At 39.6% G+C, this 26,478-nt stretch overlaps 3 protein-coding genes across 3 annotated transcripts; 2 read left to right on the top strand and 1 right to left on the bottom strand.

The window, feature by feature from the left end:
• Nucleotides 1-2,606: 2,606 nt before the first annotated feature.
• On the top strand, nucleotides 2,607-2,930 carry LOC140555472 (proline-rich protein 15-like). The gene has a single exon (XM_072678723.1). It carries the CDS (start codon nucleotides 2,607-2,609, stop codon nucleotides 2,928-2,930), a length of 324 nt encoding a protein of 107 aa, XP_072534824.1.
• Nucleotides 2,931-7,294: 4,364 nt separating this feature from the next.
• fkbp14 (FKBP prolyl isomerase 14) lies at nucleotides 7,295-9,648 on the bottom strand. The gene is made up of 4 exons (XM_072679398.1): nucleotides 9,367-9,648; nucleotides 8,760-8,911; nucleotides 8,463-8,590; nucleotides 7,295-8,334 (listed from the first exon to the last, which is right to left on the bottom strand). Exons 1-4 carry the CDS (start codon nucleotides 9,555-9,557, stop codon nucleotides 8,176-8,178), a joined length of 630 nt encoding a protein of 209 aa, XP_072535499.1. The 5' UTR covers nucleotides 9,558-9,648; the 3' UTR covers nucleotides 7,295-8,175.
• A 281-nt stretch (nucleotides 9,649-9,929) lies between these two features.
• On the top strand, nucleotides 9,930-22,764 carry plekha8 (pleckstrin homology domain containing, family A (phosphoinositide binding specific) member 8). The gene is made up of 13 exons (XM_072679396.1): nucleotides 9,930-10,113; nucleotides 12,778-12,894; nucleotides 13,139-13,294; nucleotides 13,469-13,599; nucleotides 13,801-13,959; nucleotides 14,110-14,150; nucleotides 14,258-14,364; nucleotides 15,256-15,562; nucleotides 16,481-16,566; nucleotides 17,518-17,576; nucleotides 19,298-19,499; nucleotides 20,819-20,880; nucleotides 21,038-22,764. The coding sequence occupies exons 1-13, from the start codon at nucleotides 10,074-10,076 to the stop codon at nucleotides 21,233-21,235; spliced, it is 1,665 nt and encodes a 554-aa protein (XP_072535497.1). The 5' UTR covers nucleotides 9,930-10,073; the 3' UTR covers nucleotides 21,236-22,764.
• The last annotated feature ends 3,714 nt before the right edge of the window (nucleotides 22,765-26,478 follow it).

Below are 26,478 nucleotides of genomic sequence, written 5' to 3'. Positions count from 1 at the left end.
AGACAGTTACTACTATCACAGAAGCAGGACCAACCTTTTGAAAACCCTTGATTTTGAAAGAAACTATGAACGAGCAGGTGATGGAAAGCAAGTTATGGTTTAACACATTGGGTTAGTTGTGAAGAAGCTGAAATTAGATATAAAGAATCAAAATGCAAAAGCTTGGAGTGTATTAATTCAAAATAATCATCATTTGGCAGCTTTTGTTTGTGACAAAAGTAAACAATTAATGTGTTTTTCTGCCAAATTTCTGCAGCAAAAAATGCCCGACCAGTTATTTAAGTTACTCGATACAGAATAACAATATGGAAGAAAATGGTTATTGTAGCATGTGCAGTGTGACACCTTACTAAGTCAGTTTTTCGTAGCACCTCCGTTGGCTGATATCACAGCTTGCAAACACTTTTATGGAATTTTCCACCTACTCTTTCTTGCAGAATTCTTCCACGTCTGCAGTTTTCTTGGGCTGTCTGGCGGCACAGCATGTTTAATATCTACCCAAACTAAGAACTTATTGCAGAAGCTTCAGTTTGCATTGTTTTAAATTGTTTATTGAGGATTTTGAGGTATATTTTGGATCATTATCCAGTTTTTATCTTCCATTTTTGCTTCCGGACCTTTCATACCTTTTGATATTTAGTGGAATTAATTCCTTAATATAGTGGAACTCATTCCCTAATTAAAAGGAATTCATTGCTTATACCTTCTCCTGGAAAGTTCCCTGTGTCAACCCCAAATGATAACAGCTCTACCCCCATCCTTAACTGATGGCAAGTGCTTCTAGTCATGAAATGTTGCTCTGGTTTTCCAAAGTTATCCTTGGTGATTATGGCCAAATAACTGCATTAGTGCACAATCCAAAAATGTGTGTACTTCAGAAGTTGACTTTTGTAATAAAGGCAACATGTAAGGTCCCCTTCTGACGCCTATTCCATTCATATCATCTTTGAGCAAGCAACAGTGCACAGTAGATAGATGAGATAAACCTTCCTGAAGGTACTTGGCTGTCATCTGGGGGTTGTGCTTTGCCTTTTAGGCCAGCATAAGAGCAGTTCTATCTGAGAGTTTTTTTGGTCTGCAAGATCTTGCCTTGATTTTCACAGTTCTTCACTTGTCATGTCTTAATGATATTTCATACAGTGGGAATCGTGAGCTTGAACTGCTTTGAGACCTGCTTTGTAGGCATTAATTACAGATCATCAGCCAGCTGCTTAGGATAGTTCATGCTTGTTGAATGTTAGAAATAAAGTTTGAAGAGTCAGATAATTTATGACACTCTGAAGTTGTCCTCAGCTGACGATTCCTAATGAGATTACTTGAGCTGCCTAACCAGTCTCAACGCCTAATGCCAATCAACACCTAAGGAGTAATACATTTCTGAGGCTATATTTAGAAGGCCGTGCAAACCTTCATGCAATAATGTTTTGTATAAAAGTATTACATAACAACACTTTGGGAGGAGGAACATGCCGGGAGCCCGTCCTCCCAATCTATAGTCCTATAAATACTTCATGTAAATCACTACCTTGTTCATATGTCTATGACAAAGTCTTTGCAACCCTTCACCACCCCGTCTTCTTGCTTTAATTCAGTCTTAACTCCATAAGCAGAAGCCATCTGAGCTTCAGTCCAGTTCTCCCCTCTCTTCGTTCTCCTCCCATATCCTCATATGCTGATGGTATGATCCAAACTAGCAAAAAACCCTATCCCAGCCTGACTCGTAGTCTGCTGTTAGGCCGTGGTATCACATTCCCTTCTTGGGGACTGATTTTCCCTTAGAATATATGCATCAAGGCAGCTTGGCTGCTTGATTCAGGGAATCATATGGTGGAGTAAGTTAAATCACTGGCTCGATTTACCCCAGAACATTCGGTCACATGAGGGAAAAAAAAAACTATTCACAGATCCCTGGATACAGGAAGAAGCTGACCCACTCAACCTATCGACTGGGACATCTGACCCCGCTCTTCCTTATCAAGCTAGTAAAATAGTTGCGATGCAATCTGGCGTGGCCCAGCTACCTGTTTCCAAATAAAAGGGTGTGAAGCAGCTCACAATGTTTCACCGGCAAACAATCCAGCAGGTATGCCCGCAGGCGACTTTTTTGCCAATTCACAGATGACAGCAAGATAACCTGAAACCAGTTTTTTGAGGGCAGTGTGGAGAACTGCCAGAGTCAGCAGACCAATGAAAGAGGCAGGGGGACGTCTTACAACTTTACAAAGGTGTGTGTGTGTGTGTGTGTCTGTGCAGAACGGCAACTGTAAACTGTGTATTCTGTGCTTGTCTAAGCTCACTGATACTGTCACAGTTACAGGCAGTTCAACACGGTGTCATGAGATGCAGTGGGATTTCTCTGAGGACGCTGATTTTACAGTTTAGACAGTGGGATCAAAAAACAAACAAACAAACAAACAAACAAACAAACAAAACAACAGAAGATCTGATCTCAAATTACTGCAAAGCCTTCGGACAGTTTGGGACGTTGGTAAGTTCTTTTACAGAGAATAAACTCTGTAGCTAAAATAAGTGAAATGATTGTTATTACACTGATTATTAAAGGCTTTTATGTAATGATTTATCTTCAGGTCATTTACAAGTCAGAGATGGCAGAAAGGTATCCCTGGTGGAAGTCCTTCACTGGCAGGAAGAAAACCAACATCCTGAAAGAGACTGTTGTCCAGCATGAGGCAGAAAACGGAGAGGTCAAACCTTCAGCTAAACAAGGCACCGAGAGCCAAACCAACTCCAACCTGCTCAGTAACGAGACCTACGACGACTCCCAGCTCGAACCTGTGTTCAACGAGAACACCTGCCGGAGGAACCTGAGGGTATCCCGCTCTGGCAGGTTTAAGGAGAAGAGGAGAGTGAGGGGGACTTTACCGGCCACCGGCAGCTTTTACGAGGGCAGCACCGCGGTGGCGAAGTAGCTCATGAACTGGACCTCCAGCCCAGTGGACACAACCTCCTGCTGTGTTTTCTCGCCGGTTAAGTAGCATATCGACTCAGGTCGGTAACAGGTAACAGGTTTATAGGTCTAACACCGGTGTTTTTCGTGAATTTTGTTCCTTGCAAAAGTGAGAAGCTTCAACCAGTTTGTTTGCCATTGTAAAAAACTACAATACCCACAATCCTCATGTCCACAACTGTCAGCTGGTTGGTGGTAGGATACAGGTAGGCTAACATGGACAGTAGTATCATGATATACATATTTTTACGACATGAAGAGAGTTTTTTATTTTAAAATGTATGATTTCACACATGAATCAGTTTTAAACTTTTTTTATATAATGCCAAAATATTGCACTTAAAAGCTTCTCTGAGATGACAATATTTAGAATTTTATTTTTTGTCATATTTGGATAAATATTGTTATCTTGATGCTTTTTCTGAGCATATTGTGAATATCATCCGTTCTTAAAGACTTACTGACTGCATTGACCAACTACAGACTGACCAGCTAGGCTACATTGACCAACTACAGACTAAGCAACTACATTGACCAACTAGAGACTAAGCAACTACATTGACCAACTACAGACTGACCACCTAGGCTATGCTGACCAATTACAGACTGTCCAGCTAGGCTATGCTGACCAATTACAGACTGTCCAGCTAGGCTATGCTGACCAATTACAGACTGACCACCTAGGCTACATTGATCAACTACAGACTAAGCAACTACATTGACTAACTACAGACTGACCAGCTAAGCTATGCTGACCAATTACAGACTAATCACCTAGGCTACATTGACCAACTACAGACTAAGCAACTACATTGACCAACTGCAGACTGACCAGCTAGGCTATGCTGACCAATTACAGACTGATCACCTAGGCTACATTGACCAACTACAGACTAAGCAACTACATTGATCAACTACAGACTGACCAGCTAAGCTATGCTGACCAACTACAGACCGACCACTTAGGCTACGTTGACCAACTACAGACTGACCACCTACGCTACATTGACCAATTACAGACTTACCAGCTAGGCTACATTGACCAACTACAAACTGATCAAGTACATTGACCGACTACACGTCATATTACTAAGATCATAACTAGTCCTGTTTAATTGGACATTGTGCAGCAAATGGAAATTTTAATGAAAATCATTGTACCAAGTATGTGATAGTGTTTGGATAGCAGTTTTTCAAATTTTGCCCTCCACATGTCAAAATATCACTATAAATATTGTGATATAATTTTCTAGCACTGTGCTGACATCATCAATCACATGCTCTGAAAAGCCTATGGGACATAATTCCTCACAATAATGATACATATTACCACATTGCTCCCCTACTGTTTTTACAGAGAAAAAAAAAATATCTAGACTTTGGATGATCTTGGTGTTTAGATTCATTCAAAGGTTTCCACACACCCTTCTAGTTATTAAACGCTACTTACCTTTATATTGCTCTCCATAGAAGAGCACTGACCAACAACTCAGCAATGCTCTGCACTCTCTGGAGTGAACCCTTTGCCACTGAAAACCTTTCAGGCTGGGTTGGACTGATGTTTGTGATCCACCGCAAATCAACTGTCTTGTGACTGAATGGAATCAAACCCTCACAGCTTTTGCATGTATGGGATTTCTCAGCCATGGTGGTGGGTTTGGTTTAGGCTTAATGCCTAAACCAAAACCCACCACCATGGCCAGGGCTGATTCGCTGAAATCGAATCCAAGATCAGTCAAACAAGCCCATATATTCAGTGGTTTAAAAACCTCAGAACTGAACCAAAACCAGCTACAAACCACAAACTGCTTTGTTCCGCTGTTCCAGGATCTAATATAGTGGTCGAAAAGCTGACGTGAGTAGTAACTCTCCCATCAGCCGTCTGCCTGTCTGAGTGTAAACTGAGCAGTGGATTTTTGAACTTCTGTGGATTTTTGGACTTCTGTGGATTTTTGGACTTCTGTGGACTTCTGTCTGTAAAGGCTTTTGTATAACCTCATCCACATGCGTACTGTGGTAGTGCATGGCTGTAGCCATTTGGTCAGCTTTTAATTTCGTCAGCCACTTATTTATTATCTAAAGGGAATTTGAGTACTTTTGGTACTTTGGTAAGTTATAAATATGGTTGATATGAAGGATATTTACAGTAAGCTATGGTTAAATGCTTTAAGTCTGATTTAGATTGTATGAAATGTAATGTGGTGGTTTGTGTGGCACAACAGATAACACCACTACCTGCCACTGAGCTACCACACCATGTGGGAGACTGGGGTTCAATTCCCGGTCTGGGTGACTGTATGCTGTGCTACACCAATAAGAGTCCTTGGGCAAGACTCCTAACACTGCACTGACCCACCTCTGTAATACAGGTAACCTTGTAAGTCGCTCTGGATAAGAGCGTCAGCTAAATGCCATAAATGTAAATGTAATGTGTGTGCGTGTGTGTTTACATCCATGAACACTGCACTTTTACATGGTAAGAGGTGGCAGTTTTAGTTTTGGTTTCTTGAATATGGCTGTGTAGCAATCAGCCATTGTTTCAGGATTCAGCACAACCTTCATACTAATAGTCTCATTTTCTTTGTCAAGTGTTGAGAATTCAGCCTAGTTTTCAACATCTGGTTTTGGGTGCACAGCAGCACAAATGTCTCAACATTTAGTCTGATGTAGAGAAGACTTTGACAAGACGACAAGATGTCATGTAATCACAAACTTTTCAGAGGTGTGGCTGCGTGCCCAGCATCGGTGCTGGTCCTGTATTATTTAAGAAGAGTGTTGTGACAGGAAGCTCTACTGTAAAGACAGGCTGTCATACGCAGATGGAATGCGATGGGCCATTAAGCACAGAGTGGTTTATTGTGGAAGATGGAAGTGTTGCATAGTCCAGTTCGTCCTGAAGCGCAAGAAAAGCACACTATTGTTTCTTCACTGTCTCGTTTAGGAGGGTGGGGACTCATACAGACGTGCATACTGACTGCACTGTGTTACTGTAAAAGATCACTGGGTTTTCAATAAGCTGATTTTTTAAGCAAGTACTGTTCTTGTTTTCCATGCATTCCAACATGAGAAGAAGTCTGGTCTTTTTTAAGCATTTAAACACGGCCATCTTTATCATCTTTATTCTTTTTTTTTCAGTAAACCATGCTTAACATCAGGTGTGGTGACGTCCAGTACACACATAAACCCAATGAACAAGTAAACGCAGATGCTTTATCATTAATGGCAGCAAGCAGAAGCCCTTTTTGTAAAATGTAAATGTAACTTTGTTATTAAAATGTCTGTTTCTGGGTCACATTTGTTTCATGATTGTTGGTCATTCTGGTGCACATACACTTGATTTCTCTGGTACTCAAAGATTAGCATCATCTATTGCAGGGGTGTCCAATCTTATCCGCAAAGGGCCAGTGTGGCTGCAGAGAAGCACATGTGATCAGTTGTTTTTAGACTGATCAATTGATTAAACAGTGGAAGGTGGGAGGTGTGTTGCTGGTTGTTCAGAATGAAAACCTCCATCCACACCGGCCCTTTGTGGATAAGATTGGACACCCCTGATCTATTGAATGAAGAGCGCCTCCTCCTGGTGATATCTAAAATGAACACTTGGTGCTTCACACAGCAACTGTAAATAGTTAGATAGTAAAGTATGGAGTATTGTTCCAATTTGAGTTTAATGTCACCATGTCCAATACCAAGCTTCAAATAGAGGAGTATAGAGCCCCCCAGAAATGGGTTGTGGAGCATTGAAACTGCATTCTCTGGAGTAATGGAGCTATTGGCCAACATCTCAGGATGGGCTGGGTGATCCAGAGCGTATTATATAGTATCAAAACCTGGTTTCACTTATTATTATTCTCTTTTGCCTCAATGCAATCAGATCCTCACAGTAATGTTCCAGCATTTAATCATAAATAAACTGAAGTAGTAGATGGAAATCTACCTTCCTTGCCCCACCACCACCTCATCTCCTCATTTTAACTGAGTTAGATCTCTCAATCCTAGCTTCATTTATCAAAGGAGGGTTTGGCCTTCTTGCTCAACGCAGAAGCCACGTGAACACCAGTTCAGCCACATACTGATGGCATGGTACACACTTCCACATTACAAAACACCCGATTAATACTCCTGAATCTAGATTTCAGAAGAAATGGTTAACAAGCAGGTGTCTACAAACGATCATGGGCAGAGATTAAACCCAGACTTTCCTTTTAGTGGGAAATCTCCATTCAAAATGCTGTGTAGTCCAGGACTAGGCTTAATCCCTGCCAGGACACCAGGCTAAACACCCACAGCAGTAGAACGGTTCTCTTAAAATATACAACACTAAAGTCACTAATAAGACATTTTTATTTTTCATAAAAGCTCATTCAGTTCTTTAGTAAAACACTGTAGAAAAACAGCAACACGTTCACTTTGGTCTGAAATATCCCGTATGTTCCACATGTTAACAGGCACTCAAGAACAAACAATGGCTCACACACCTCTTCTCAGTGCATGAAGGCTAGACAGCATAGAAATTGACCGATCTCTGAGAACAGAAACATATATTCAACTCAGTGACCACCTGACTGCATATTCATATTCATATTGACAGGAATCTCCATTCTCATATACTGCATTTCACTGCATCACCATTTAAACTGATACTACACAGAAAACAAGATTTTGTGAAAGCATCTTAAATATATATACTTATATATAAACATACATTTTTATCAGATTATTAGATAGTTATTTTTTTACTGGTTTTGTGTAATTTTGTCTAGAGCAAAGGTGTCCATTCATATCAATAAAGGGCTGGTATGGCTGCAGTTGATTTTAGTCTTTAAATATCTGTCCCTGTGTGGACTCCTGCTTTGTTGGACCAAAAACCTGCACCCATACTGCCCCCTGTGGCCTGAACAATCCAGATCTAGAGAACATATTCTATGTATTTATTAACATCTATTGGGAGATCATTTTGCTGGGTTTTAAGCAATAATGTGTACACAATAAATAATAGTGAGGCAATTTTATCACATAAAATGACTTAAAATGTAAAAAAAGTCAAGAAATAAGTTATCAAATAACCTTGTATAGACTTAAGATGCTTTCACTTGTAAATGTACTTTTTTCTATGGAGTGTAATCAGCTGTGGTTAGTGTTGAGTCTCTGAATTTGAACATTGCTAGAGGAGGGAACTGTATCACTAAAAAAGTGAATAGTTTAGTCTACAGTTCATCATGTTTGTATGTGAATTCTCGAGCAGATATAAAGCCGTCCTCGTCCTCGTCTTCTTTCTTGAAGATGTCCTCCACCATGGCCTCATGATGGGTGTCATTGGCAGGATATCCATGTCTCTCAAACTCTTTCCGCAGATACTCTTTCACCTGAAACAGACACATTTTGTAGGTCAGGTCTGAAACATGAAAGCATCCCTTTGTGTTAATTGATTGGCTGTATGTATTGGTTTTACTGGCCAAGCAAAAGTAAGCCTACAAATGCTGATTTTACACACCTCAGATCTAGAGAGCTTCCAGTCATCGTTGAGATCCATCTCCTGGAAGGACTCGTGTGACCTCGGGCCGTTTCGGATCTCCATGATCTCGATTTCAAAGATCAGGGTGCTCTCTGGTGGGATTTTTCCTATATAAACACAAGCACACCTTATGTATACGCAAGAAGCAACTGCATTTAGCTTCTCTGTGGAATTCTTTTGGACGTAGACATGCTTTAATGTGCACTGACCGTACACTACAAGAAATCTGAAGGCCTTGACTGCTTGGAGCAAGAACTTTGAACATAAGCGACCCACCTTTGCCTTCCTTGCCGTATGCCAGAGATGGGGGGATGGTTAGCTTTCTCTTCTCCCCTGAACACATGTTCTGGAGGCCCTTGTCCCAGCCCTTGATGACCTCCCGGATCCCCAGTGTGAACCACACTGGATTCTTATCACCATGAAGACGGCTTCCAGGAGCAGAAACAATTAGGGTTAAGGCCAGTCTTCTGCTCAGCTTTCACACTTGCTTAGTGGACTATCCACTGGACTATCCACTGGACTATCCATTGGACTATCAACAGGAACCAAGTAAAAGAAGGCCTACATATGCTGATATTACACACCTTGGATCTGGAGAGCTTCCAGTCATCATTGGTTAATAGGTGAAGGGATAGGTGTTAGGAGGTGTAGGCTATGTGTAAAAGAATCACTGCTCATCCACTGCAGTTGCAAGACTTTTAGAAGGCCTCAACACTGCAATGGACGTGCATGCATTACTTAAGCATTTTAAGCATTAAAACACTGGTTAGTAGTTATAATAGCAGAAGTTACTGAAGCTCGGTGCACTGTTTATGAAGACCATGCATTAAAGTTCATCAGCAGCTAACTACAGAAATCATGCAGCAGCTACAGCAACAATTACCTGGAGTGGAACATAGTGCCATTACTCTCCAGGAATCCGTCATAGTGCACTAAAAGTATGTCCCCGTATTTGGATTTTCGATGACACAGAAAGGGTTTGTACAAAACCTCGATTTTCACCTCCGGCTCGGGAAGTTTTGCTCCATGGACACAGACCAGGACTGCAGAGAGAAAGCACAGCTCCAGGATCATATCGACACAAACTACACTCAGATATCTGCAGAACAACAGCAAACTAGCCAGCCAAAGTGTCGAAGACCCTGCAGCCAGTCTCGCCGACTACGTGGCATCGCAAGTTTTCCTAAAGGCTCCCAAACTTTCCCTCGCGTGAAACAGCCCCTTTCCCAGTTCGCCAGACGCTCCGTTTCACCGCTATTGGTAGAATTCACGGAAGAACCCGCCTCAGAACGCAAAGCAGCGTTCCCATTGGAGCGCTGTCGGCGTAGCCACGCCCACGCGAACCGACGGCTCCCAATCAGAATGAAGCATGCCAGAACGAAACATCCGTGTGACGTCACCCACACGGGCTGAGCCCCGCCAGGTCACATGGATCGGTATTCTCGTACAGTGTGTGCGCTGCGTCTGTCCGTAGTCTGAAGTCACCGATGAGCTCCAGCACAGTGCAAACCTGCGGATTTCGCGATTTTACAAGTGTCTGTTAAATGCTGGGCAGCTTTTGGAAAATGTGCTGCCTTTAGAAGCGCTGCCATGGAGGGAGTTCTTTATAAATGGACCAATTATATAAGCGGTGAGTTTGCTAGCGAACGTTACGTAGTTCTGGTTTAACTACTGAAGCCCAAATGTCAGAGAACTTAGCTGGTAGCACGAGTGTTTCTAGACTGGGTCAGTTCATCCGCCCCAAAGGCCAACGTACTTGAACAGATTTAGGAAAGGAGTCCAGGCTCGGCTTTATCAGCGCCTCTCTGCTGCTAAGCCTGTGGCTGTTGAAGCTCTTGTAGCTCTTATTGTAGCTATCCCACCAGCTATCCTAGCTATCCTAGCACTAGGTTATTTACGCGTTAAGCCGATTCACATAGCTGAATACGCCGGTGTTCAGGGTGTTGAGGAGATGTAGGGGTTATAAAATGTGTACTGCTCGCTGGACTCCTACAGCTGGCTGTCTAACTCGTTAGCAAACTTCTCTACAGAGGGGATTTAATGATGGTATGGGGTGGAACAGCGACGTTAGCTGGATACTTGGCTTGCTGGAGAGGTTGGACGGTGTGACGATATTATATCGTTATCGTGGTACATTGCAAACAAACCCAAAAAAAATGTATATATTTTAATTATTATTATATTATATATATTATTTTATATTATATAAATTAATGTATTGTAATTGAGGCAACAGTGGAAGTCTCTACAAATATTTTCTCTTTTTTTTCTCCAAAAAAATGTATATATTTTAATTATTATTATATTATATATATTATTTTATATTATATAAATTAATGTATTGTAATTGAGGCAACAGTGGAAGTCTCTACAAATATTTTCTCTTTTTTTTTCTCCAAAAAAAATGTATATATTTTAATTATTATTATATTATATATATTATTTTATATTATATAAATTAATGTATTGTAATTGAGCCAACAGTGGAAGTCTCTACAAATATTTTCTCTTTTTTTTTTTCTCCAAAAAAAATGTATATATTTTAATTATTATTATATTATATATATTATTTTTTTTATTATAAATTAATGTATTGTAATTGAGCCAACAGTGGAAGTCTCTACAAATATTTTCTCTTTTTTTTCTCCAAAAAAATGTATATATTTTAATTATTATTATATTATATATATTATTTTATATTATATAAATTAATGTATTGTAATTGAGGCAACAGTGGAAGTCTCTACAAATATTTTCTCTTTTTTTTTTCCTCCAAAAAAAATGTATATATTTTAATTATTATTATATTATATATATTATTTTATATTATATAAATTAATGTATTGTAATTGAACCAACAGTGGAAGTCTCTACAAATATTTTCTCTTTTTTTTTTCCTCCAAAAAAATGTATATATTTTAATTATTATTATATTATATATATTATTTTTTTTATTATAAATTAATGTATTGTAATTGAGCCAACAGTGGAAGTCTCTACAAATATTTTCTCTTTTTTTTTTCCTCCAAAAAAAATGTATATATTTTAATTATTATTATATTATATATATATAATATTATATAATATATATAATATTTTTTTTTATTATAAATTAATGTATTGTAATTGAGCCAACAGTGGAAGTGTCTACATTTTTCTAAATATTTTTCTGCCTTGATACCTGTGCAGAAAACAGACTGTCCGCTTACAAAACCCGGGTCATGGGTCTTGTAAGTGTACAGTGAACAGCAGTGTAGTATGAGGAATTTCCTTGTACTCACTGTTTGATACCACTAGCACTAGTAGTGATGACACTACTACTCCCACCTTATCAAACTTATCAGTGCCGTGGGTAATATCACCCATCTTCCCCATTGCAGACCAGAGGTTTAAATCCTTGGCTAGACAAGCCAAGCCAAGCCGTCGGGCTTGTATAATAATGCAGTTTTAAGTTGGTGTGGTGCAACAGATAACACCACTACCTGCTAGTGAGCTACCTCACCACGTGGGAGACTGGGGTTCGATTCCCAGTCTGGGTGACTATGCTGCACTACACCAATAAGAGTCCTTGGGCAAGACTCTTAATACTACATTGGTCCTCCTCTGTAATACGAGTAACCTTGTAAGTCGCTCTGGATAAGAGCGTCATCTGAATGCCACAAATGTAAATGATACATGTGTTGTGAAACTGTAGTAAACCATCACAGTAATCAGTATCGGAACCCCTTAACTGTTAGTATCAATCAATCAATTAATTAATCAATTACGGCTCGGCTTGACCCGCCATCCCTTAAGATGTAGGAAAGACGAGCATCCAAGATTTTTTCTGGCCTTGCACCAAAGTGGTGAAACGAACTTCCCCTGGGTGTCCGAATGGCAGATTCGCTCACCGTCTTCAAACGCAGACTGAAGACCCCCTCCCTCTTCCAAGAGTACTTGGGCGAAGTGTAGTGCTGAGTATTGTATGGTCTCCATACTGACTTCTGTATTTAGTAGTGTCTAAGGTTTCTTTTGGATCCTAGTCTATAGAATTTAGCTAAGGGTATTTTCTAAATAAACAGAGAGTCACTCTGGCTCACTGAACTGGTCACATGAAACTAACCTGATCTGACATTGACCTGTCATGATGTCTGATGACAGTCTGATTCATTCCATTACAAAGCTGCAGTGATAACAGTAAAACTCAGCTAAATATAAATACATAATCAGATACTCTGTCAATGAAGCTGTGATTCTCAGAGTTATCTGTTTATTACATTGGAGAATATCACTGACCTTCGTCTTCCCTCTCTAGGGTGGCAGCCTCGCTGGTTTGTATTAGCTGGAGGCACCCTTTCATACTATGATTCTCAAGAAGACGCTTGGAAAGGATGCAAGGGCAGCATCAAGATCTCTGTGTGCGAAATACAAGGTAATATAAAGAGGCTAATGAAGTTTTGCAGTGGAAATTGAGAGTTGGTTTTGTCTTCAGTGATTGGCCTTTTTTGATCAAGGTTAGGCTTCCCACCTACTACATGTAAACTTTTTCATTGTTTTGTGTTGTGTAATGTGATGTCCAGAGTTTACTATTAACTTATATTATCTTTTATTGCACCCAACGTCATTTTCTGACAAGCACCAGCTTCTGCTTATTTAAACTCTTAAACTCTTTACAGTGCACCCATCAGATGTCACAAGAGTTGATTTGACCATACCAGGAGAGCAGTACTTCTACCTCAGGGCAATCAATGCAGCAGAGAGACAGAAATGGCTGGTGGCTTTAGGAACAGCAAAAGCCTGCCTGACAGACAATCGGACCAAGAGAGAGAAGGGTAAGAGATAAACCTCCTGTGTTTTCTCCTGCATGATCTTAACCGTAAGTTGAGATTACGTATTTTAGGCGAATGAAAATGGCAAAGCTATGATTAGTCAGTTCCTGATTAGTCGTATCTGTTGTTGCAACAGTGTAAGATAGGTGTTGTTGTGTCCTGTCTGTGTCTGCTCAGAGCTCCAAGAGAATACAGAAGCACTGAAAACAAAGATGTGTGAGTTGAGGCTATACTGTGACCTCCTTCTCGAGCAAGTCAACAAAATCAAGGAGAATCCTCTGGGTGAAGAGGAAACTGGCTCTGCAGAGGTAAGTTGAGGAAACACCACTTTTACACTTGACCACGGTCTGATTGTCCTGAGAGCCAAATACGTTGAGTGTGAAAGCTTAAAACCACCCTTGATCCTCCAGTGATCTGGAATTTAAGCTTGTCTGTGGAAGTGTACATTTAGTGAACTGCTGTGTACACTGGAGTAGGCTACTGTGACAAGTGTTCTGTGTGGGGCTCAGACAGGGAATGATTCGGGAACTCTGGTGAAGTCGACATGCACCACCTTTCTGAAGACTCTGGAGGAGTGCATGCAGCTTGCCAGCCGAACCTTCAGCCCTGAGCTGCTCGGCCACAGCCCACCAGGGTCACCCCCTGTCGCTGCTGTGAAACCTCAAAAGGTGTGGATAAATTGCACCATTTAAATTCTATTAATAAAAAAAGTTATATGCTGCATGTAATATCCACCTCACAGTCCTCTTAGTTTCAACATTTGCTGCTGATGTGAATTATAATGACCTCTTTTTTTTTCTTTTTTTTTGGACTTGCAGATCAAACCTCTTAATCAAACAAGTCACCATTCAGAGGAAAGGTATGCTGACTGACATGTATTATGTCTATCCTTTTGTGTGTAACTGTTTGTATTGTATCTGGGCTTTCCGGTGTACAGAAAGAACATATATTGTATGTATTTTGCAGGCAGAAGGGCTTGGTAAACAGCTCATCTAGACCATCAGCACATGAGGGTGTGGAGAGTGGATCACAACGAGGACCCCCTTCTCCTCCCCCAGATAACATACCCACAGGTAGACGCATGAATGTTAATCTTGATAATTACATTTTTGACAATATTAAAATATGTTTTCAAGTTCACTATATGAATGATTGAGTTTACTATATGAGTTTAGCAGGCTTTCCCTATCAAAGTCTGGTCTTTACTTCACAAAAGGAGATTCCTGAGAAATATGATATACAAAGGTAGAACAAATTCAGCACCACTGTTACTCTCCTACGGAGTGATTGTCCAGCAAAAATAACTCCCAAGAGCATGACGAATAATATTTCTGTAAGTTCAAGTATCATTTAAGAACACACAGAATTGAACAGTGTCAATGTTGAAGAGTCTCTACCATCAGGCAAACATTAAAGAGCAGTGTGAATGGCACGATATCAAGGAGGAAACCACTACTCTCCAAAAAGAACATTGCTGCCCATCTGAAGTTTGCCCAGGACCACATGGATAAACCAGAAGCCTATTGGAAGAACGTTCTGTGGGCAGATTAATCTATAATTTAACTTTTTGGTTTCAATGAAAAGTCATGTTTTGTTAAAACCAACAGAGCTTTCTACCATAAGAACGTCTTTAACTGTTAGACATGAGAGTGTAAGGATCATGTGATTGATTGTAAGATCATATGTCTTGGATTGTGTGTGTACGTAGTTTGACAGATGCCTGCCTTTCTGTAAATCATACTTGTTTTACAGGTATTTAGTTGTACTTGGGTCATATGAATACCCCTTCATAGTCACCTATAACTCTGAAACGCAGAGCACCTGCATGTGTCCAAAAAGAACAACTTTTAAATTAATTTGATCTTATATTCTTTATTGTTCTATTGTCTTTACTGGTGTTTTTAGTCCATTTAGTCCTCTTCCTTTTATTCAGTTTCTAACCCTGTCTTTCTCCTTGTATTCAGTATGTGTAACAGACAGCAGTATAGCAGAGGAGGAGAACAGGGACCTACCGGAGGTCCAGGATGATACTCACTCTACCCTGCAGAGTGCTCCTGAGGGTGAGCATCTCAGAGAGGAGGCAAGAGCTGACACATGTCCAGAAGAAGTAGATCATGCCCTGGAAGAAGTCCTTCCTAGCTCCAGACAGAGCCAGGAGCAGCTGGCCAACGATCAAAAAGAAGTTGTTCCAGAAGAAGCTGAGCTCGAGTCACATGGTAACAAGGAAGAAGAAGATCAGGTGGAAACATTCTTCAGTAGTATGAGCCACAGGTATGAGGAACATCTACCGCTATGAGCTAGAGATGAGACATGTACTCGGTCGTAACAAATGAATATAGAGATTCAAGACCAAATTTTGGAGCATTTCATGTAGCACATGTTTTCATGTAGTAAGAAGTAAAATTCATTCACTTTACTGAGATTGAGTATTTGTTTGTTATTGAAGTGTTTGTTTCACAACGGTAGTCATTTGGTATCCCTTTGCTGTACTGCTGATCACGTTATGTAGATTGAACTATTCTAATTGATGAGGTATGAAGGTGATCGGTCTTAAAATAACTTTGGCAGTCTTTCAGCACTTCAATGCAACACTTACACAGAGTTTAATATTTGGAGGATAGCTTGTGAATGATCAGGTATTCACGTGAGTGTGTTTTCTCTCACATTACACTGAAAACGAGGCCCTGCCTGTGATAATGGGTTTGTAGAGACTTTTTTGTTACACTACTGCTCTTATCATTTCCCTTGTGCAATAATGAAATTGTCAATAACTTCTTACACCATCATTCTCTCACAGTAGTAAGAGTGAGTCTTGAGCAATATTTTATTTAATGTATACTGTGAAATATTACCTTGGTGAATTTTGCACTCAAAGGCAAAGTGGAGTGCAGGACATCAATAAACTGTCCAAAAGTTACTTATTCATAAGTGAATCACTCATAACTAACAAATCCAGTCTTTGGTGCTGATTTTAGACGTTGTTTAGATTTGTGACGCAGATCAGAAAGGGCTGCATGTTCTTCTGTTTTTCTGTTTCCTAAGTTTGCTTGAGTTACATGACTTTGCTTCAGCTGTATTCTTTTTTTTGTTGTCTTGGGTGTTTGTGTTCATCAAATAAACGTCTGTCAAGTTGAAGTGTGCACTAATGCGCTGTCCTTTTCTGAATGTCTGTGGTTTTTCCTTTTGTAGATTTAGTGATATAAGACTGGAGGACGACAGTGGTATCCCCACACAGGCCTTTTTGGACTCTTGCTATGCTATAGTGCCAGTATTAGGTAGGATGTTTTCTCCTTTCACTCTCTACATCAATCCCGTTTTCTTACCATTTAAAGGCAGTCTCCCGATCTACAGCGATTCCATTGCTTTCTCGTCTTCACCCTGAACATGTTTTTCTTCGTGGTCTGGCAGCTGTATTCTTTTCCTTCTGATTGTTTGCTTCGTCTCCACTTCACAGTCATTGCTATTTGTGCTTCGCTGTCTTTGTTGGCTGGGGGATCGATCATGCATGCTTTTTTTTCTTTCATGCACTAAACATGGTCTGATCAGTAGGAATAGACAATGTTATTGCTGGTATAAGGACAGAGCCAAATATACAAAAAGCTAAAGGCACTCTCACTGCTGGATGGCCATAGGCTGGTGCTAAGTAAAGACCCAGTAGAGTTCTGCTCTTAATCAGTTCTAGACTCATAAAAATGAAGGTGCTTTAAGTGGTTCTTTTAGCGATATATCAAGATATATATATTGGTCATAGAAACAGCACATTTGGATAAAGTGCACAAAGATCTGCTCTATTGCTCAAAGAACCCACTGAAGCACCTTTATTTTTAAGAGTGTAGTCAGTGCTTCTCAGCCCAGGCCCTGGAGTAACACTTCTCTGCACATTTCAGTATTTTGCTGTGCTCCCAGTGCACCTGATCCAACTCGCTGGCTTTTTACCAATCTTGCGCTGAGTTGAACTAGGCATTGGAACAGAGAAAATACTAAACTGTGAAGCACCGTGGCACTCCAGGAACAAAATTGAGAACCACTGATTTAAACAAAGTGCCCACATTCAATCAGAAGCACTATGGACTTTTTCTGCTTGCCATGACCTGTTGCGTTGCTGTGAATGGGCCAATTCCTCGCCTGTGGGACACTTCATCAGCCAGTACACAGCTTTATATATGTAGGCCTTTGATGTTGTAAATACTCAACAGAAAAAAATGATGCAGGCTTTTTCTTCTCAGACAAGCTGGGACCAACTGTCTTCGCTCCAGTTAAAATAGATTTTGTGGGGAACATTAAGGTAAGTGGCAACATCTATGAGTGACTCAAAAAAAAAAAACACTTCTGTTCTAAACTAAATTTAATACGATGATGAAAAATCACAACCAGTTAGATCGATTTGGAGGATCATGGAAGATCTTCTCATTTGATTTTTGATTACATGTAATTTTCAAGCTTTTTCACCATTAATCTAGGATCTTCTGTAAAAGGAATAATAGCAGTCTATTTTGCATATGAGGTTTTTTTTTTATGTTAATTAAAATAATTAACCCTAGACATCTTAGGTACTGCCTAATACTCATTTAAGTGCTATGAAGTTGCCACAAATGTGAAAGTTGAAAAACCCTGTTATGTGTCAAACTGAGTTTGAAGAATAACTTGCAACCCTAAAGGCCCTTACAGGGCCACTATATTCACTATATGTTTGTGGACACCCCTCATAATGAATGCATTCAGCTATTTTAAGTTAAATCTATTGAAAATACACACACAGCTTGTCTAATCCCTTTAGAGAAGTATTATCAAGGAAAAATGATTTTGTGGAGCAGATAAACGTGAACATAAGGGTACCATGCCTAATGCCAGGCGTGGGCTAGAGAGGTATAAAGCCCCCCAGCATTGAACTGGGGTGCAGAGGAACTGTGGTCTCTGGAATGATGGGTGGTGCACCATCCAATACTTCAAGGAGGAGTTGGGGAGTTGGGCATGAGGTGGGGTGGTGATTATCCAACATCCTAACCTCACTAAGGCTCTTGTTGCTTAATGCAATCAAATCCCCACAGCAATGCTCCAAAATCTAGTAGAAAGTGTTCCCTGGACAGTGAAGACAGTTCCAAAAGCAGGATACTGTTTATCCTTATACCCTAAATGTATACTGTATACCTTTAATTTTGAAAGAATGAGCAGATGTCCCAATACTTTTGTCTATAGTGTTTTCAGCAGTGTTAAATGGTCCACATAGAATTACCATTGAAACAATGTTTCTGCCTAAAAAAATATATTTTAATCTTATGTCAGTTCAGAGGTCACTTATTCCAAAAATGTTCACGGACAAGAATCCTTAATTCCAAAAACAATGCCCATATATTGTGGCCAGTGGCTAATTGCCTAGTGGTAGGAAAGGTAAGCCAGCAGCTAGGCAGTCGCCAGGTTTAAATTCCAGGCTGGGCTGGGGACTACTTGTGCCCTTGGTCAAGGCATTGCACCCTACACTGCCCTAGGTGGTGCTGTTATGCTGGCCATGCTGTGCTTATTCTAGACTGAGCATAGTTGGGCATCAAAATGACCATTGCAAGTGCAATAAAGTATAATCTAAATTATGCATTTCATTAATTACGGTAGTGTGGAAGAACCCCCCCCCCCTTTACTAGTTTACTAGTTTAACTAGTGGTCTTGTTTTTGCAGTTCAAAAACATATTAGTCACTTCAGTGCAGTTGAGAATTGAGCACATTATCATCTGAGCAAGTTATTTTAATGGCCACTAGGTGGTCTCTACACCGTCTAGATACTCTATTAAAGGTCTTGTTCACAAAAAAGTGATCAGTCCTCCCTGTTATATAATGTCATGTTTTCTTTCTGACAAAATGTAACAATGCCTTCAACAAGACAATCTTTAATAATGTGATTTTTGTTGTTTTTACTACAGCACACACAAAATTAAGAAAAATCCAATATTTTAGCATCATTTTGAACGTCAGAGGAGCTTTGAAATCCAGAACAATGTTTAATTCTGCCCTTAGAAAGTCCAACAGAAGCTGCTGTCAGACCCCGGCGTGTTCCCCACACTTCAGAGCATCGTTCTGCATGAAGTGGAGATGGAGGTGGCTCAGGTGCGCAACTCAGCTACTGAAGCTCTGCTGTGGCTCAAACGAGGCCTGAAGTTCCTCAAAGAGTTTCTGTCTGAGGTGAACACTGGAGAGCAGGACATCCACGCAGCACTGAGTAAGTGTCAGGAGCACATGTAAAAAAAAAATATATATATATGCTGCATTGTTGTGAATTAAGAACATTTAAAGCTTAGTCATATACTAAAATCCTCAAAATCCTAAAATCCTTGATTGATCACCCAATGCATTAATCCTCATCTTTTCAAAGATGATAGCAGTATAAAACCTACAGGTAGCCCACAGGTTATATATTTTAGACCTCTGAATCTTAGAAATCCCAGCTGCTGAATCTGTGGGCCAGAAACTACTTGGTAACTCCAAGGTGGACAACCATTTATGGTGATCCTCTTTTAGCTTAACGATATCTATAACGATAGCCAAACGATCCAACTGCTTAAGTTGCCCTCTTGTTTCTACTCCAATTTCTACAATATTAAGTTCTATGTACTTTAGTCTAGCTAAAAGACCAGATGATTAAATGAACACACATTCCTGTTGAATGACTGCCACTAAGGTTGTTTCATAGTGTCATTTTAAGTGTCAGGGAAAAGCACCATATAATGATTTCTTTAGATTTAAATTTCTGCTGCAAAGTAAATTCCTGTCAGTTTGTATCAAACCTAACATTTAATTTCAACTCATGTGCTTCAGTCTTAAAAATAAAGGTGTAATTAATGATGATTTGAGCGATGCCTTAGAACAGGGTGGGGAATTCTGGGCCTGGAGGGCCGGATTCCAGCACAGTTTTATTTTCCTGCTCAAGCCCACCTGATGTAACTTGTCTCTTTTGCCAGGTTTTGTAGGTCTGTTAAAGCAGGGGAATCATGGAACTCTGGTGGGCTCTGATGCCCATTGCACACCCCTGCCTTAAAAGAACCATTTTTGTTTATATAATTTTTTTTTATTATTATTATTCTTTAGGTTCTTCACACTCTATTCTCTTTATTCACATCTTCATTACTCACATGGCTCTTTATGGGACCATGGAAAAGTGGTTACTCTATGGCATCACTCAAAGCACCATTTGAGGCACCTTAAGAATAATATTAATTTATTTGGTGAAGGTTCCCTTTTTCTCGCAATTTGGTACTGCCAATTAACCCACCCGATTGTAACTTGTTGCTCCTGTCACTAGTAGGGTAAGGTACTTAACACATCTCCTCCAATACATACAAAGCCAGCCATTGCCTCTTTTCGATCTGCCACCAATGCAGACTCGTTTGAGAAAGAGATCAGCTAACAGACACCTGTGCTGGATTTCACCTGTTGAAATCACGGCCAATTGTGCTTTCTCTGACTCCAGTCGATGATGGCAAAGTAGTTAAGCTCCTTAAAACCATGTAGTTGCTGAAACGCAGTTTTCCCTTTTTCCAGACAATGCCTATGGAAAGACACTCCGCCAGTATCATGGATGGGTTGTACGGGGAGTCTTTGCTGTAAGTAAAACAAACAAACAATGTCTTTACAATTAGTGTGTGTGTGTGTGTGTGTGTGTGTGTGTGTGTATGTGTATGTGTGTGTGTGTGTGTGTATATAGATTAACCTAAGCTTCTTTAAATCGCATACCGACTGCTTTGTTTGTGTGGCCTGCAGCTGGCTCTGAGGGCAGCTCCTTCCTACAGTGGCTTTATGGCAGCGTTGGTGTCTCATGAGGGTGATGAGCAGAAGGAGGGCTTTACCACGAGCATGCACAGAGATCTGGCCATCTACCTGCCTGCCATGGAGAACCAGCTGGCTATCCTGGATAGTCTGTACGAGGAGTATGGCCTGGAGTCTGACGAGGTGGTGTGAGCCACTTGCCAACACATGCATACGGGCAAATACAAGACCGCTCACTGGGCATTCTGTTAAACAGGGATCATTTGCTGTGTCAGATCCTGATACTTGCTAGTCAAGTCCGCTGGGACAAAGCAAACACTTCAAGAAGGCTGGGCTTCTATGAATAGCAATATTGCCCATATGCTTGATGGTGCAGTCACCTAATCTCTCAGTGATGAAAGAGGGGCCAAGAATTGTACGTCTCATAGACTGTGAATGTTGTCTTCAGGGAACAGCTAAATATTCGGTAACCTCTAGAACTTCTGGAGTTTGGTCGCTGGGTTCTTTTTGATAGTTGTTAGACCATCAGTGGATTCTCTGAAACACCATTTAAAAAATGTTACAGAATAGGTTTTATGCAGAAATCATGCACATATGTGGTGATTATACAGAGCAATCAGAAAGTATACAAACCTCAGTATTTGTATTTGTGCTCTGCATGCAGTTTTAATTTTTTTTTACATTTAAAATACCCTTGTTATTTTGTATTGCAGCACCCTATTTTGCTTTGGCACCATTTACTTCCACTAACATATCACATACTGTCATGTAGAAAAACTTGAACACCCATGAAAACCTATTTAAACATGCACATTTGATCCTCATTTGTACATTATTGAGAGATGGAGGTGAACAAGACTGAACACATAAAACTAAAAATATCTAACGTTTTAAACGATCAATATAATCAATATAATTTTTTTTTTAAAGGAACAGTAGGTAGGCTGGGACAGCCTGACTTGTCCATGTTGGCTATTGCTATTAAATGTTCTTCACTAAATTATTTTGCAGACCGAGAAATGGCTGATTTCTAATTGTTTTGAGATTTGTTTTATGCATCTACAGCCTTTTTTCTGAGCTCTTTGGATTATGCTACTTCAACAATCAAGAGCAAACCAAACTAAATGTCTGTTTTGGAGGAGACTTGTTAAGCCTTTACCCTCATGTAAGGTTAATTAACAACAGCTTAATTGGCAGTAGGAAATTGTGGAAAAAAGGAAAGTTTTGATCATCAATGGGACTACAAATCATGGTCATTTGTCACTCTGTCGCCTGCTAGTGTGAACGGTAGTGATGTGGTGCATCTGGTTCTAATGTTGTTCTAATGTAGTAACGAATGTGGGGGTATCCTAACTTTTCCTCACAAGAAATAAAAAAAAAATAATACAAATTATTTTTTTAGAAATGAAGAGATTTCTTTAGTTCTATTTGTTAAATGATATTCCCTTTAACTCAAATGTCCAGATGTTTAAATAAGTTAGAAAATACAGGTTTTCAAGTTTTTCTTTTTTACATGACTACCAGAAGCAAGCACAATTTACAAATATTCGACTGGTTTCTAGTATTCAGACAAAGGTCCAACATTACTCTTACACAGCTGTTCTTCTGATGTTAATGGCCTAGGATATTGTAGAGGACAAAGCCTGTGAACAAGTCTGTGGACAAAACAAAATCATTACATTCCCAGTGCGCACACACACACACACACACACACACACACACACACACACACACAATGTTTGTTTTTTGTTTTTTTTTAAGGATACTCTCACAGACTTTATTTGAGACAGGCCAGAAGGACCAAAGACAAAATGATGGACAATATACAATTTGTCAAAACCTTTTCTGAGTTATTTTAAATCATCATTTTTAGCCAACCTTATTTATTAAGTTATTTACTTAAGTAAGAATTAAGAGTAGATTTATTGTAAGAATCGTGCCATGTTTACTCATTAATGTAGCCTAATGAACAATTCTGTGCATGTTGTATTGCATGGGTTTGGTTCATTTTTGTGTATGCCAACTAAAGATGAATTAACCCAGATTTAAATATTGTAGTGATTAGTTATAAGCTGGCTAACTCTGCCTTATAGTTTATACTTGAAAGCTTAATACGGCTGTGCAGCTAGAAGTCAAGGAGTCCAAACACAGCTCCTCATCCCTTTTGCTTAGGAAACAAAATAATGATGGGTTTGTACAAAATGGGTTTGTACTGCAGCAAATTACATTCCATTTATGCACGTACACTCAGCAGTCACTTTATTTGGCATATCTGGTTTATAGCTGTTATAAATTAGGCTTATATACTTTACTTTACAGTCAGTTATGTAGGTTGTAATGCACACATCTTTGGCACCAAGTGCTCCTAAATTGGCTCACTAGAGTGGCTTTTTATACACTATTTTCAGGCGTTTCTTTAATAAATGACCTGTTCTGAGACCATGGAATATTTTGAAATGTACACTGTGTACACTGTGTTTAACAAATACACCCTATGGACAAAAATATTGGGACACCTGAAAATTACACTTAGGACATTCCATTCTTACTCTCTTCCATAGGCATTAATATGGAGTTGGTCCCCCTTTGCAGCTCCAACAGCAGGTTTAGAGCTCTGCAGTTATTGAATCAGCAGAGTGGTGGAGAATTTTATACACCATAAGCCTCAGCCCCCTCGCCCCCACTCTGTAGCTTTTTCCGTGGCTTTCACAGTTGAAGGTGCCATATCTTGGAGGAAGGGAATTTCTCAGATTGCCTTGTAGCAGCGGAGTTGCTGGAGTTCATTGAGCTCTTTAGAAACACCCACTCTTTCACTAATGTGTGTAAAGGCAGACTGTACGGCTAGGTGCTTGATTTTATACACATGTGGCAATGGAACTGAATGAAACATCTGAATTAAGAGGTGTGTCCCAATACTTTTGTTGATGGAGTGTATGTTGTTGCGCAAAAAACTCCAAAATGGCAACAGGAATAGGAAAAAACTGCAATGGATGTAAAATTATATATATTTTTGGAGCATTTCTATTGGCCCATTCATTATGAAATTTTGACACAAAATATAAACAGCTGTCAGATTCACGTTATTAGGGGTTTGATGTTAGCAGGGGATAACCGCAAAACATTTTTGCAAAACAGTGAGCATATGTATTAGTAACAACATGAGATGCAGTGCATCTGAATTTAAATGACCTACATTAATTTAAATGACAGAAGCAGGGAATTAAAACTCTGTCCCTTTTAAATAATTAAAACATGTAACAATAATGGAATAATAAGCCTATTAAATTACATATACTCTGTCATTACTTACTACTCTAGACACCTACTAGCCATTCATGATGGAGGCTAATGAAGTGTCTTCTGAGCATCTAATTCGTACCAAAAATGTGTGGATTAGAACTTTTTTTAGTTCTCTCTAAAACAAACTGAAGGGTATGCTCTCTATGTTGTTTTCAAGACGTGTTGGTTACTTTATTTTTGTGAAACAGATGAAAGTAAATTCCAGTAGAAAAGCACAATGACTTTGACAAAGATTAAACACCCCCACAAATGCTAAGATGTGCATCCTGTGCCTACTTAATATTAAGTTATTATAATTGTAGATATTATTACCAAATCCTTAGTTAAAGGACAGAATGGAGGTCAAGCACATGTGAATTGTGGTTGGTGGTTGTGGTTGGTGTGGCGCAACAGATAACACCACTACCTGTGGGCTACCATACCCTGTGAGAGACTGGGGTTCGATTCCCAGTCTGGGTGATTGTGCTGCGCTACACCAATAAGAGTCCTTGGGCAAGACTCCTAACACTACATTGGCCCACTTCTGTAATACGAGTAACCTTGTAAGTCGCTCTGGATAAGAGCGTCAGTTAAATGCCATAAATGTAAATGTAATGTAAATGTGAATTCCCTCAAGCTTGTTTTTTTACTTAAGTTCCAGGATAACATCACATCAAGGCATCTCTCTTCATGACATGCCCTGGATCCTAGATCCTGTTATATGTTTTTGTCCTACAGTGTCCTTTAGAATATTTGGCACCCTTGGTAAAGATGAGAGATTTAACAAAAATGTCTGAAAATAAACTAGTAGAAAGCCTTCTCTGGACAGTAGAGACAGTTACTCCAGGAAAAGCAGGATCATCTCTTTTAAAAACCTTAATTTTAGAAGAAACGACGAATGAGCAGATGTCCCAATACTTTTTTCATGTTAAGTACTTTTAATAGACCTAGTATTGACCTAGTATTATATGATTTGTCTTGTTTGTCTTATGCTGATGATGAGATTTGGCCTGTGTGTCTTCTCATATTTATACCCTAGTGAAGCAGGGAGTCCATTCCAATGTTTGTATTTGATTATATTTAAGAGTCCTCTGTTTTGTCAGTGTGGACCAAACTCATAAACAACAAAGACACAGACTTTCCTCTTTATCTTGTGATAATTCTGGAGGGTGTTATATCATTCAGTAGTGACACGGGTGGACTTTCCTATTCATATGGTTAACACGGAAATGCATTTTTCATAAGAATGTGTTAAAGGTTTAAAACGAGTTACTATGTTCATTTCTGGAAATTGGGGGGGGGGGGGGGATAAAAGGTCAAAGCTAAGCTGTTTGTTGGGCTAATGAGTTATAACATGGGGATCCTACAGGTATTGGCCTACGTAACCAGTTATTGTTGTTATTTTGATAAGCTCATGTATAAAAGTTATTTCTTGACTGCAGACATACAGGCCTCCTTAACAGAGCTCATTCATTAAAATAATTTAACATAAATAACCCACAGTACTTTTAGCACTGATGCTCAAGTCTAGCTTTGGACTTGGGAAATTTGGGAAATCTAAATGAAGCACATTTGCTTTTATATCCACATATTCATATAAATTCAAGGTTAAACAGTCCTTGAGAAGAAAAACATGCCATTGATGCATATCTTCATACATTTATGGATGCAGTATATGAGTGTGTACCGCTGTCACTATGACACTCAATCTTTCAATATGTCTGCATGTGGTTGCCAGGATGCAAAACACAAACAAAAAAGGGTCACCACCCCCAATAATGGGGTCCAGGAATAGAAGGATTGTGTGTTTGTAAGGGTGAGAGAGATGGACAGCTGCCCTGTGCACCTGCAGTTAAGATTATCGCTTTTCTCTCCCTGACAGTCATGCAGAGGCCTCAGATTCAGCTCTGACAAAATTCAGCAGACTGAACGATCGGGGGCCTGTGTTTCCCTTTGTTTAAGGTATTACGTATAGCTCTGCTGTGACTAAATTTACTGTAGTTGTAAGACAGAAATAGTATGGACTTCGCAGCTGGGTTGAATGGTAAGCGCATCACATTCCGTACACTGTGGAAACACTTTTACTATGTGACCTTATTCCGCTCTGCTAGAATTCTTGAGTGCTCGTCTATAAAGACAGGTTTGGAAACACTGTG

The sequence above is a fragment of the Salminus brasiliensis genome, chromosome 5 (genome assembly GCF_030463535.1).
Source record: "Salminus brasiliensis chromosome 5, fSalBra1.hap2, whole genome shotgun sequence".
Taxonomy (NCBI): domain Eukaryota; kingdom Metazoa; phylum Chordata; class Actinopteri; order Characiformes; family Bryconidae; genus Salminus; species Salminus brasiliensis.
The sequence above is the reverse complement of the archived record's forward strand: the minus strand, read 5'-3'. Positions and strand labels throughout refer to the sequence as shown.